Source organism: Carcharodon carcharias, chromosome 19, assembly GCF_017639515.1.
Source record: "Carcharodon carcharias isolate sCarCar2 chromosome 19, sCarCar2.pri, whole genome shotgun sequence".
Classification (NCBI taxonomy): Eukaryota; Metazoa; Chordata; class Chondrichthyes; order Lamniformes; family Lamnidae; genus Carcharodon; species Carcharodon carcharias.
This window is the reverse complement of record NC_054485.1, coordinates 27,941,655-27,956,077: the sequence shown is the minus strand read 5'-3', so window position 1 is coordinate 27,956,077 and position 14,423 is coordinate 27,941,655. Positions and strand designations below refer to the sequence as shown.

General features: G+C 38.2%; 1 protein-coding gene across 3 annotated transcripts in view; it reads right to left on the bottom strand.

Moving 5' to 3' along the window:
- Window positions 1-1,827: 1,827 nt before the first annotated feature.
- yars1 (tyrosyl-tRNA synthetase 1) overlaps window positions 1,828-14,423 on the bottom strand; it is a 40,302-nt gene continuing 27,706 nt past the window's right edge. The window contains exons 12-15 of one of the 3 annotated variants that reach the window (XM_041212933.1): window positions 9,671-9,864; window positions 9,246-9,353; window positions 5,069-5,210; window positions 1,828-3,985 (exon numbers count right to left, since the gene is read on the bottom strand). In XM_041212933.1, the coding sequence (XP_041068867.1) occupies window positions 3,875-3,985; window positions 5,069-5,210; window positions 9,246-9,353; window positions 9,671-9,864 (555 nt within the window). In that variant the 3' untranslated portion in view covers window positions 1,828-3,874. The remainder of the gene's footprint in view (window positions 3,986-5,068; window positions 5,211-9,245; window positions 9,354-9,670; window positions 9,865-14,423) is intronic. The other 2 variants (XM_041212934.1, XM_041212935.1) reach the window with 2 other exon arrangements.

Below are 14,423 nucleotides of genomic sequence, written 5' to 3'. Positions count from 1 at the left end.
TTGTGAACATATGTGTGGGGTCTGAACTCACTGGAGGAACTGCTACCCAAATTCTACCAGGAATTATGTTCGACAGGGCAAAGGGTGCTGCTGAGAGTTGGCTGCCTTAATAGAGAGAGAATTTTCATGTCTCCTAAACCTTAGATTCTTTATTTATTATTTTATGAGTTAGAAAAACTACAAAAGGAAATAAAGTTAAAATCAAACTGGTAAGTGTATTTTATCATTCCTACTAGTTAGGAAATGACATGTAACATACTTGATGGCTGTTAAGTAAATTGGTGAGGTTTACAATTCCAAAATATGTTTACTTGAACAATAGGTCACAGATTCTTATGATATACTTGACATGAGTCTGTCGTAGCTAGATGCCCACCAGTGGTGTAGTAACCTAAAGAAATTATCACCATAAAACGTCTCTAACTTTGGGCGTATTTTAAGATTCAAATCAAAGAACCACTTGAAAGCAATTTTGAGCTTATATAGCTGAAAAACACATGCATTGATGTATTTAAATGGGATAATACAAAGTGAGTATAAAATCTAGATTCTGACGAAATGGAGAGGCTAATTTAAAAAAAATTTCAAGTGTGCATAATTTGAAGAGTATACTCAATTAGATAATTCCCCTGCTATTAACACTTAGACTGCACTTAAAAGCAAATTAATTTACATTTTAAGGATTATCCCAGCCACATTTGTTTCATGTTCATTGTCAACTTATTTTGTGCATTCTCTTCGATTTGCGCACAAAACCATACTGTAACAAAAAAGCATGGGTATATCTCATTTTTTTAAAAGTGGGTTATTGGCCTTTAATGTATTCTTTAAAATAGCACTGGATAGCTCTTTTTTTTAAAACACATCCCGTCCCAAAAGAGACTCACATAGGATCTAGTTCCACAGCTACCATCTACATCCCACCCAAAGGGTTATTTTGTCCTGTGTTAGCCTGGGCAGTTAATGGGGTCTGGAAACCATTACAAATAAATCCCAACTCCCCTGTCCTCACTCAGTATCCATTTTAGGTGCATTTACGGTCGTGGTCACTAGTCAGCTATCGGCAGAAAAAACCCGACTGACTTTTCTACCTCCCTTTCCCAGCCAGAAAATACTGAGATCAATTGTAACTGATGTACCCCTAGTGCCTGACCTGATGCACAGTGGAGACTCATTAGCTTATCACTTCTCTGGTGACTACGAGGCTAAGTAACACATTAGGCAGTACTGAGTTATAACTGGAGCTATGGGATTCTCTGATTTTCTAAAAAGAACCAAACAATCTGATAATTCCAGCTTTGCTTCAATAAATACATAATTTCTTAAGTAATTGCTTCAAAGACAGAAAATGTTTGCACCTGTTACACAATGACATCATGACTCCATTCTCTGGAGAAAAGCTGGCTACATCACAAATCAACGATTAACAAAGTAGTAACCACTCGTTCTTACTTAGCGTAGGAACACTGACAATCAAGCTTCTTGAAGTGGCTAGTCTGACGGGATTATTGCGGCAGAGTCAAATGCCAGTCTGCTTGATATACCAGTCCAGTCAATTTCTGGCATATCTTACTCGAGGAACAATTTGCAGGGCTAAGTGGAAAGAGCAGAGAGTGCGATCAATTGGATCACTCTTTTAAAGAACTGGCATAGGCACAATGGGTCAAATGGCTTCCTTCTGTGTTGTATGATTCTAAATTACAGCTGAAACAGGAATTGTTGGAGCTTGACAACAATCTAAGCTAGTGATCAAATACTTAAAAAAAACTGCAATTAAAAAGTATGAGCCTTTTTCTATTGTAAAATCAATTACATCGTTTACACCACTTTTGTAATTAGATTTCCTTAATGCTGGAAAAGCAATTACCATTTATTTTTTCTTAAACAGAAATCAGGTGAAACTGAACACTTATCAATCATCAGTGTACATCCTCACTTCCGACTTTATGATGGAGAAAAGGTCATTGCAGATGTAGCTGAAGATGTTTGGGTCTAGAACACTGCCTTATCCTGGAGCAATGTCTTGAGACCAACAACTGCAACCATCTTCCTTTGTGCTAGGTATGATTCCAGCAAATGATTAATTATTGTGAGGACTCCTCGATGCCACTCCCCCTCAAGCACCCTCATCTCACCTGTAGAATGCAGCTCTTTTGTCAATACTTGGGCCAAGAGTGTAATGAGGTCTGGAACTGAGTGATCCTGGCAGAGCCCAATCTGAGCATCAATGAACAGGTTATATGGTGACTAAGTGCTGCTTGATAACACTCTCAAGTATTATATTCCATCAGCTTGCTGATCATTGAGAGTAGGCTGTTGGGGTGGTAGTTGATCAGGTTGCATTTGTCCTTTTTTTGTGGGCAGGGCATAGATGGGCAATTTTCCACTTTGTCGTAGGTGCCAATGTTGTAGTTCTGCTGGAACAGCTGGCTAGAGGTGTGGCAATTTCTGAAGCACAAGTCTTCAGCACTATACTCAGGATATTGTTGGATGCACTGTCAGGATATTGTCTGCTGCATCTTGATAGAATTATTTATTTGAATTTTCAAAAAAATGATATGAATATATTTAGTTGATGGTGTCATTGTATATCCTGATTACATTGTCTTTGGCAGAAGGGCATCTATACAGTTTCATGACAAATTCTGGAAGCAAATGTGCCTTTAAAAGTGGATGTCATTTGGATTTCATTTGTCTCCAATCAATTCTCTATTTTTAAAGCATAATTCCAGTTGGCTAAACTTGTCAGTAATATTTTAAATCATCTGTTGAATGAAAAGCAATTTTAGGTGCTTAAAACCACCGTACATGATTAGACCATCTAAACTACAACAAAGATGATGTAACTTACAATCATACATCAACTTTAACATGATGAAATATCCCAAGTCATTCACAAAGTGAGGAATAAGGGTGAATTGACACAAATGAGAAACTGCAAGGTGGTAGCTATAGAAGTCTCTGATCCAAAGCCTCAATGAATGAAACTTGGCACTTATGTACCAGTTAAGGTGCTGGAGTTTCCTTGGCTAGGAAACTTAATCAGGATGTTGCAAATTTAAACACACATCATATAGTGTCTATGGACAGACAATTATATCTAGTTTTAGATAGTTTAATTACATGCTAAATTATATGGGAAAGAATGTTTCATCAGCAGCAGATTATAATTAAAATTAAAGTACAATTTGGAGGTTGTGTTTGTATAATTACTGTATTTATCTTTTCCAATTAAACCAGTTTGCATATGTACTCGTTCATAAATAGACTGTGCATATTCAGCTACAGCTGGAGGTGTACAATTAAGCCATCGAAGAAACTGGAATCATTTATAATGTTCTTGTTTATTCTGATGGAAGTTTGAGGGAACTGTTAAAAGAATGCCAACTGTTTTTCCCCTTGGCATTTAACAAATGGAAGCAATGCACTTCAACAAGGTTATTGGATAGTGCAGTAACACAAAATCCTGTTTTGTGATTAGAATGACTCTTTAATATCCAGCCACCCAGGAGTCCGGTTATCATGCTATCAAATTTCCCTACTACATCGCAAGACAGGTGTCAAGGAATTTATTATTACACGTAAAATGCCCACAAAAATTATCCCAGGAATTTTTTAAGGATGCCACATTAGAAGTAACTGCATCACAACACACTGATAATCTTTAGGTCAGAATACCATTATTCATGAAGGCCTAATTTTTCCAAAATTAAAAGCTCTCATCCAGTTTATTCATGTTTCATTATTTCACCAACAGCAGAAGTTGATATATCTTGAATGTAATGACTATTGTACAGGGCATGGAGCTGAAGACTCAATGTTAAAGGAAAAACAATCCTCGTATTTCCATGTAGAACTACAGAGTCATTGCTCACTAACTTATAGTTCCTCCTTTCAGTGATTTACATGTTATAACACCAAGTTTGGTCATAAAATTCTTCTGCTGCCACTGGGCTGTGCAGTCATCTGAGATCTTGAAATCAACCTGCAAATAAAATAAATATTAATCGTAATTATTCTGTACATTATTTAATACAAAGAATTTAAATACATGAATGATTGAGGCAGAGACTATTGCTTATTTTAAGGAAACTTGAACAAATATTCAAAGCAGAGGAAGGAACAAGATGTTGGAGAGAGAATGGGGCAATGGGATTCATTTTTGATTGCTCTAACAAAACCAACAAATAGGATGGGTCACATAGTTTCCTTGTGCCGTAAACCTCTACGTTCGCAATGTCCTATTTCAATTTGGCTCTGTATGGGCTATAGTTATTGTCAATGGTCAATTCTGTATCTGAAGTATACTAGTTAATTCCACAGGGCATGTACCTGATGTAACCTAACAAAGCTTTTTCTTCTTACAATGTTATGACAGTAGTTTAAAAAAATTATGGAAGGAACTAATTGGTTATGAAGGGGACTGGGGCAAAGTTGTGTGAGGAAATTATCTTGACACTGTCCTTTCTTGCATGTTTAAAATTTGGATACAGTTGTGCCCCAAAAGACCAGAGGATTCAGTCTGCAGAATAAAGATGGTATTGGCAGTTTTTATGCCCAGAACTTCACTTAACTATGAATGTACACCCTGCAGTCAAAGATTCCATGCTGAGGAGGTGAATAGGGTCACTGATCTGTACAAAATCTAATCAATGAAATGTTGATTCTGCCACTAGCGATAGAAATGATTATAAAAAAGCACCTCCACCCCAAGTACAAAATAAGGCTTCCTGCCTAATGAGTTCATTCCTTGGTAGCACCTTTACAATCACTGTAAACCCTCAAGCTGTTCACTGCCCTCCATTCTAGCCAAATACACATACTTCTGGTATTTGTCGTCAGTTTCAATTTCTGCTGCATTTCTTTACTAACAAATTTGGAAATGTGGTTCACATCAAAATTTGATCACCTCAAAACGCATTTCTAAAATTCTCATAAATCCCAAAAGCAAGCGTAAGCTTATTGTTCACAGCTGCAAAAGGATGTCATATGCAAACAATTTGCTGTAAGAGTATGCTTTTTTCTCTCTTCCATAAATCCTTCAATAGCTTCCTGTTGTAAGTGTTACCTGTAATTTTTCGAATACTTTCTTCTTTGGTTTCAGTTCATCATCTGCTGTACCATTTTCAAATCCTACCACAAACACGCGCTCTCCTGGGGTTGAACCTTCTGGAGGATTTAATGGTTCCACTTTACGTTTTTCTCCTTCTCTGTAATTATAAGGAGCATAAACTTGACTTAACAGCAATGTTCACTTACAAGATCTGCGTTTGAAGCATTTACTTCTCTGCTCATTCTCTCAATATTTTTCACAGTAATCATCCTAAAATTAGTTTCAGACATATTACCACCTTGTCAAGGTTACAGTTTATTGGAAAAGTGCCACTTTCATTAAATCCTACTGTGCGATTTTGTCACACATCCGCATCCTTTCTAATTAGTTCACACTGATGCCAATAGTTGTAATAAAATATTTATTTTACATAGTAAGATACTGCAAGTTTCAACTAAACACCATAAAATTACTAAGTTCAATTAACACGCATTGTCTTTTATAGAGGCCCAGATACTACAGATATGGTGGGTGCCATGAGCATTTTTTAAATATATATTCTTTCATGGCAATTTAATGACATCCCTATTGTACAGGGCATGGAGCTGAAGACTCAATGTTAAAAGAAAAACAATCCTTGTATTTCCACGTAGAACTACATAGTCATTGTTCATTAACTAATATTTCCTCCTTTCAGTGAGGACATTTGCTGCCCATCCCTAATTGCCCTTGAACTGAGTGGCTTGCTGGGCCATTTCAGAGGGCATCTAAGAGTCAGCCACATTGCTGTGGGTCTGGAGTCAGAGGTAGGCCAGACCAGGTAAGAAGGGTAAATTTCCTTCCCTCAAGGACTTTAGTGAACCAGATGGGTTTTTAGGACAATCAATGAGCATTTCGTAATGAAATGATCATTTCATGGTCACATTACTGAGACCATTTTTTAAAATATAATTCCATATCTATTAACTAAATATAAATTCCACCAGTTGCCGTGATAGGATTTGAACCCACATCCCCACAGAATTAGCCTGGGCCTCTGGATTACTTGTCTAGTGACAATACCACTATGCCACCATCTCCCCACACTTCGTCACCCTATAGATGCTGTTTCATGTTGGAGTACAGTCTACTGGCACTGGTGCAACTCTAGTACCTCATCTGAGTGAATATTCTTCAGCTAATGAACTGGGTAGCACCAGCCGGTTGTTTAATCATAGAGATTATCACAGCTGAGTCCCATCTTAACACTGACACTAACATAGGCTTTTCTCTGTGGGAATAATGGGCAGCATTCAGCAGTAAGGCCCTGACTAATCCATTTCCTCTCTATTGCCAAGGACATAGTGACCAATTTTAGCACAATTAATAATAATTGTTCACGCAGTTAGTTTAAGTTTCACGGCTAGATTTTCCTCTGCTCTAGGGAACACTTAATTTCTAAGAGCGAATTATAATTAAAAAGGGAGGAGATCTATGATGTCAGGGCTCCTCTACCTTTACACTTCCAAGCGATTTCTTGGGTGTCCCCTGAGAGGTGATGGGAGTGGAGTACTTGCACCTGCAGCAGGTGCAAGTATGCAAATAATGAAGCAGAAGAGGTCTAATTGCAGCTTTCAACTCATTTTTCATTAACTCAGAGAGACATCTAGAAGAAGCCAGCAATAAGGGACGCATCTGCATTTGAGGTATGTCAGACTGATTTCAATGACCAGAGCCCCAAACATTGAGGTCAGGGTAGGATATACTTTGGTAGCCTCTAACCTGTGTTTAGGCTTGGGGTCGGAGTTGGGGGGTGGGGAGTGGAAAGAAAGGCAAAATACTGGGGCCTTAATCGTTTTCTTTTGACTAATCCATATTAGCATTGTGGGGATACTGGTAAACTGTGATCGCTTCCTGCAATCTGCATTTAACAACTATGGATGAGTGAAGAAAGGCAAAACTAAAGCACTGAGTATTTCTGACATGGCCCCCATCGTCAATAACCTCTTACTAAGGCTCTGGTGTCTCAGGGGTTAAATGCACTGAGGCATGAACACCCAAAAGCTTCCGGGTTTGATCCCCACTCTGGGCTGAGTTAGTTGACCTGAGGGGAGAAAAGCATCAGCTGTGGCTCCTCCTCCTCTGGCTACCTAGCAAATCCTGCTGAAGGTGTAAATGCAAACACCAGGACCACGAATGGCTGAGTTGGGATCAGATGCTGCCAGCTTACTGTTCAAGATCAAAAATGAAGAATGGATATTTTGTGAGGTATAGCAGAGCAGTCATCTGTGCACTTTATATCCCTTCCACAAGTGCTAGTAGAGAGGATTTTGTTTTAAACTCCAGGGTATCCAACATAGGACAGTACAGAATCTGAAAAGGTCAGTTATTTATCTGGCTGGCCTTAGTGTAAAAATCCCTCAGATTTCTTATTTCCTTGTATTTCTATCCATTGTGAATTTTTTCTGCTTTTTTAGACTTGTACAGCTGAAGATATTTTTATCAATAAATGCACAGCTAAGATGCTGCCCAAATAAAAGAAGCCTACAAGCTACAGAGAACATGTCACTACATTCTCTCAGTCAGAAGCCGATTGAATTTTCAGGTCTACATATTGCATCAAAGTTGCAGCACTATGAAATATGCATCAGCTTCAAAGTACAAAGTATTCCAAAATCAATTTCCAGTTGAAATTTCTTGGCTAAAATTCACTTTAAAATGCACATTGCTCAAGACAGAATTGGAATTTCCAAAGATGACAAAAGGATGCAGAATGTTTTGTTAAATATAAAGACTTCCCAAGTGCTACCTCAGCCATAAGGTTCCAAAAGTAAATGGACAAATAAGAAATGTGAATACAGATAAATTAGTCAAATAACAATTGGGGGGTGTGGGTTGATGATGGCATAGTGGTAATGTCACTGGACTAGCATTCCAAAGGTCCAGGCTAATGCCCTGGGAACATGGATTCAAATTGAATTTAAATTCAATTAATAAAAAGAAAAATCTGGAATTGAAAGCTAGCTTTAGTAATGGTGATCATGAAACTATCATTGATTGTCATAAAAACCCATCTGGTTCACTGATGTTCTTGCCTGGTCTGTTCTACATATGACTCCAGACCTACAGCTGCCCTCTGAAATGGCCTAGCAAGCCACTTAGTTCAAGGACATTGAGGGATGGGCAACAAGTCTTGGCCTTGACAGCGACGCCCACATTCCCATGAAGAAATTAAAAAAAATTGTACCCCCAGCAATAGTGAGTACTGATCCTTTAATCTCAAGAGGAAAAAGTCAGGCTTAGCATCGAGAAAAGCACTAAGCAAATGCCTATTTTAGGATTTATTTTATATTTAGTGAGATCAGCCAGTTAGTGAAGAGACTAAAGCTCCACCCCTTAACTTCAAGTTATCAATAATTATGCCACATAGATATCTGGCAGTAGGAAAGATAGCGTTTCATCTCCATCAAGATAAAATTGGCAGATATCTAGCAGAGAAACAGACCCTACAGTGAGAAGCTATACCCCCTAACTGAACGCCCATTGTATTATTCTTCATCACCAAGGGATGAATTTGGTACATTAGATTGATCTTCAAGCAGACCTCTTCTTTGATAGAGATAATGGAAGGCCTCATATCTTTAAATATGTGAACTGGAGGTCTCAGTAACTCAATAGGATAGAAAGCAATTTAGAAAGCTACAAAAGCAACAAAATCCAGCACTGACAGAGGGAGTCGTCTGGAAATTGGAATTCTAGTTTATGAATCACATTAAAAAAAAAGGTCAAATATCTACAGGAGAACTTAGTAGAAATTGAGATATTGCATCCAAAACAGTCAAAAGCCAACATTGCAAAACAGTCAAAAGCCAACATTGTGACAATGTTAGTAAATGTTCATATGAGGCAAAAAATTGAAGCGTTTCCTGCCAGGATTAAAGCTTTCAATGTGGCTGGGGCAATAAAGCAGAGATATTGGTTATATACCAAATGCAATAACAAAGTTCACTTTTAGTATTACACTACCATAATACCATTTAATATCAAAGATTGATTGGCAAAGGAATAAAATAACTTGTGCATATTGGGCTCAAACTAATACAAGCCAAAAAGCTTCATTGTATTAACTGATACATAATATCAAAAAAGTAATATATTAATATTCCATTTATGGAACTGATATCATCATTGGATCTGTTCAATTTCGTCATACGTCTGAACAAAGATGGAGAAATTGGTACATCTCTTTTGGAATTGATTTATAGTGCTTTCATTTTGATCAAGTCTCCCGATCTGAAAGTGAGTGTCTAATAGGAAAGTGCTGAAAGTAAATAAAAAGGTAACATAAGGTATAATATGAAAAAAAACTGAATAGACATAATAATATTTCTGTATAGGGATATCAATCCCATAAGTGGAATATTAATTTTATATGAAATTGTTAACAGTATGTGCTTGAAAATCCGCTGTAACAACTGGAGAATTATAAAATGTCAATCAACATTAATATTTCAGTACTAGTTGACTTTAACCTTTTATTTAAAAGTTGGTCCTTACTTTAACAAAAAGTTATCCTGTGGTGATCAAACCATGGTTTAATAGTCTCTGGGAATATTAATTACTATTCTATGTACTCACATGGATGCACAAAGCAACATGGCTTGAGAATCAATTCCTCGCATCTTCTGTGGTTTCAGATTACATAACAATATGACGTTACGATTCTGGAGCTCCTCAACAGAAACATACTGCACTAACCCACTGACAACTGTTCGTGGCTGTGCTTCTCCGACATCTACCTTCTCCACATATAGACTGTCTGCATCAGGGTGCTGTGGTAAACAAAAAGAAAAATTCATTTCAGAGCAATTGCATTCACTTTCTGCCCACTGTATTTTTGAGGTAAATCAGGAGATAGAAATTACAAGCTTAGATTCCAAAAGCCTGAAGATGGGCAAGAAAAGGCAGCATCAGGTAGAAAGCTCCTGGAAAAGACTCCATTAAAGCAGGAAGGTGCATGAAGAGTCTTAATTTTAAATGCACTTAGAGATAGAGAGGAGAAATAGTATATAGGAAGGTGGATTTTAACTGTGCAAAGAACAAGAAAGTGTAAATAACCTATTTTTTTATTTTTTTTGGACTGTGGCTTTAAAATTGGGCTTGGCTTTAAAAAACTACCATGGCTGCAGTTGAAAGACGTGTTCACTGGAGCAGGATGAGGAATATGTACAATGTTGCTATCTTGGAACATAGGGTGCCATAAGAGAACAGGATAGTGTTGGAAAGGGGTTCTGGACTAAGGGGAACTGCCTGATGACAGCATTTTAATTGGCTCCTGACCAGGTGACCAGGGTTTTGTGTGGTAACAGCGCAGGGAGAACAGCTCCTAGCCTGCAAAGAGGGAAGACCTGAAACCTCTCTATCCTGTATTTGTAAGATTCCAGCAATTCTGCCATAACAATTAGCTGGCTATCCCTCACATCTCTGTAACCTGATTTCTCTGAAAACCCCTGTCAAGAGGAAAAGGGGAAAAGTCACCAGAAGAGACATTGAAAAGCAAGTTTTTCAACCAGTAAAGCACAGACTGAAAGTGCTGGGAGACCACCTCATGTCAGCAACAACAAACTGCAAGGAATTTGGAAGACATCAATGAAAATCAACCCAACTAACCCTGTACTCTGGATTGGTGCTATTGAACTGTTTTATCTCACCCTTAAAATCCATGTTTTGTGTGTCTTATGTGTGTGTGTTTGTGTATAGGAGTTAAGATGGGGTAGAGTTTAAGTTATAGAGTTCTTTTGCCAGTGGTTAAAGTCAATTTGTTTAATAAACAGTTATTTACTTGTTAAGTTTACAAACCTGGTGGTTGTATTCTGTTAACCTAAATTAAACAGTTAGGTAGAATTAGGCAATCTGGCAGTTTGGTCAAACTTTTCAATTTGTCATGGTTCAGGGAACAGTGGGGCTTGATATCCCCAGTTAGTCGTGACAAAAGGAATGTTCAGAAAACCATTGACCATAACAGTACTGATAACCTAGAAAAAGACTGCAATTGGAGGTTGGCAACTAGATGTGAGAGAGATTGCCAGTCAGAATGCAAACATTTTCTTGTATCTGTCCAGGTGTACGAGAGATGTTGGAAAAGTCTCTCCTGATTGGGAGCAGAAAGCCTCATCTCAGATGGATGTTTGGCTTCAGATAGAATTGAAAGGGCAAAATGTTTAGCTTAAGAGGAAGTTAAGTTTCTTGGTTGCATCTTTGGGGTGAATTGAGGGAGTTTCATTCGAGGACAGCTCTTATAGTGAGTTCCTTAGTGTTGACAGGTAAAACAATAGAAGTTGAGCTCTTTTTTTTAAGACCTGTGAGAGCGGCAAAGAAACAGCCTTTGAGAAATTAAAAGATATGGGATTTTTATTATCTCACTGAAAGGCATGGAGATCAATATGTAGTGTTACTGCTACTGTACCAAGGATTGCAAATTATGACTCCTGAGGTATGCATGAAATGATGGACGTAGAAAAGCATCACCTGTAGAAGAATGGGGTTGAGGTAATAAGTGAAGGTCATTGTAAGAAGAAATGGATTAGGCGAGAAGTCAGAGTTCTAGGAAACTTGTGAGTTAAGACATATGCAGCAAGACCTACACAACATTCAGGCTTGGGTTGGCAAGTAACATTTATCCTTCCTAAGTGCCAGGCAATGACCATCTCCAACAAGGGCAGCAGATGCATGGGAATACCACGTGCAAGTACCCCTCCAAGCCACACACAATCCTGACTTGGAATGATAGCACCGTTCCTTCACTGTTGCTGGGTCAAAATCCTGGAACACCCTTCCTCAAAGCACTGTGGGTATACCTACACCACATGGACTGCAGCTGTTCATGAAGACAGCTCACCACCACCTTCTCAAGGACAATTAGGGATGGGCAATTAGTGCTGGCCTAGCCAGCAATGCCCACATACTGTGAAGGAATTGAAAAAAATGAAGAGCCATGGAGCAACATTGAAAAATGTTGTCATTTGTTAAATGGATGAATCAGCATCCTTTAATGTGAGAGGCTGTGGGGTTCCAAAGAGACATTATGTGAGGTTTTCTTTACCGCCACCCTACAAACGGAATACTGTTGAGACATTCTATTTAGTGGTCCAAACAAAAAGCGACAAACCTCACAGCAAACATAGCCTGCAGATTTTACAGAAGGTTAATCCCAAACAAACTGTTTATGAAACAAATGCTTTCAAGATCTGTTTAATGCAAACCATTAAATCACAGAAATGTAATGGCGCAAAAGGAGGCTAATCAGCTCTTCGTGTCTCCACCAGCTCTCCGAGTGAGCAAATCACCTAGTTCCATTCTTCCGCCTTCTCCCTATAAACCTGCACATTCTTCCTTTTCAAATAACAGTGTAATTCCCTTTTGATTGCTTCAACTGAATTTGCCTCCACCACTGTCTCAGGCAGAGCATTCCAGACCCTAACCACTCACTGCGAAATAAAGTATTTTCTCATATCACTATTGCTTCTTTTACTAATTACTTGAAATCTGTGCCCTCTTGTCCAAGATCCTTTCACAAGTGGGAACAGTTTCTCCCTATTTACTCTGTCCAGACACCTCATAATTTTGAATACTTCTTTCAAATCTCCTCTCAGCCTTCTTTTCTCTAAGGACACCGGTCCTAACTTCTCCAATCTATCTTCATTACTGAAATTCCTCATCCTAGGAACCAATCTCATGAATCTTTTCTGCACTTTCTCCAATGCCTTCACATCCTTCCTAAAGTGCAGTGCCCAGAACTGTACACAATACTCCAGCTGAGGCTGAATTAGTGACTTAAACAAGTTCAACACAATCTCTTCGCTCTTGTACTCTATGCCCAGGCTCTCAACCTTTCCTGTCACCTTCAATAACTTATACACCCAGGTCCTTTTGCTCCTGCATCCACTTCAAAGTTGTACCCCTATTTAATACTGTCTCTCCATGTTCTTTCTCCCAAAATGAATTAATTCACATTTCTCTGCATTGAACTTCATCTGCCACCTATCCGCCCATTCCACTAACTTTTCTATGTCCTTTGAAGTCCTACACTATCCTTGTCACATTTCACATTGCTTCTGAGTTTTGTATCATCCGCAAACTTTGAAACTGTGTCCTGTACATCAAAGTCTAGGTCATTAATATATATGAGGAAAAGTTAGGGTCCCAACATGGACCCCTGGGTCATAATATTTAATAAAGTCAAATATATAACTAAGAGCAGATATGACTGTACGGTATAAATGAAATACAGCCAGTAGCAGTAGTGTGGTGGCCTAGGCAACTGCAGGGAACCCATTTGGTGCTGAAAGGGTTAATGGAGAAGTTGAATTGTATGCCTAGGCCTAAGAGAAAAATACTACAGCCTTGAGAACAATACCATCTTGTCTGACCACAGTTGTAGGATGAGCCCTGAGACATTCTATTTTGTTCTTTCTCAGGCCGAACGTAATCAGGGTTGTGATAAGCAACTGCGTAACCAAACATCTGTTGTGAGGGAAATAGAAATTTACTGGAACATGGATTGGTCAGTTAACTTATGCAAATAAGTGGATAGGTTTGTGCAAAATTTACTGATTGGCTGTAAAAATGCTTTTAACAAGCCTGCGTGTATTCTGCTACGAGACGGTACAGTAGCTCTCATCGTATTGTCTCCCTTGTGCACAAGTAATAAATGGGGTTTCTATGTACGAAACGATGCTTTGGTGTGATTAATCTCCGACAGTAGCATGCAGAATTATTCCCGACTCGCGAGAAAAGGTTAAACCTTATTTTACACTGTACATCCCACTAATGGTTTGACAAGAAACAAAGTTTTCCTGAGAATCAAGGCGCTTTGTCTTGTACTATGATAGGGCCAACTAAAGATTTTAGTTTAAAAACCATTTTTATGCCACATCTGCTGCTGTCATTTTTGCCACATTATGCAAATACTATTAAAATAGGTTTGCAGAAAATCAACATGAGAGAAGCTTGATGAGTTGGTTCATAAAATGGAGCTAAAATGAAGGCATTTGACAAACTGGAATGATATGCCTGGATTCAAGTTTATAGAAGCTAACTCTGTAAAGTTGCTTTTGTTGCAGTTAAAAAAGAAAGTCTTTGTTTATTTGCCAGGGAACAATTCATTAAGAAAGTTTACTCAAGTGTACATGACACTGTTCTACTGCAAATCACTATAATATTTGTGATGTGATAACTTTGATAGACTCTCAACCAGCACCACCATGATTACAGACATACACTGATAAAAGTGTTCAACAAACAAGCTTTATCTTGGTATTCACTTTAGGATTAATACATGATCATCACTTCTTCTTGGTAACCTACCATTAGTAGTTATCCATTTAGCAAA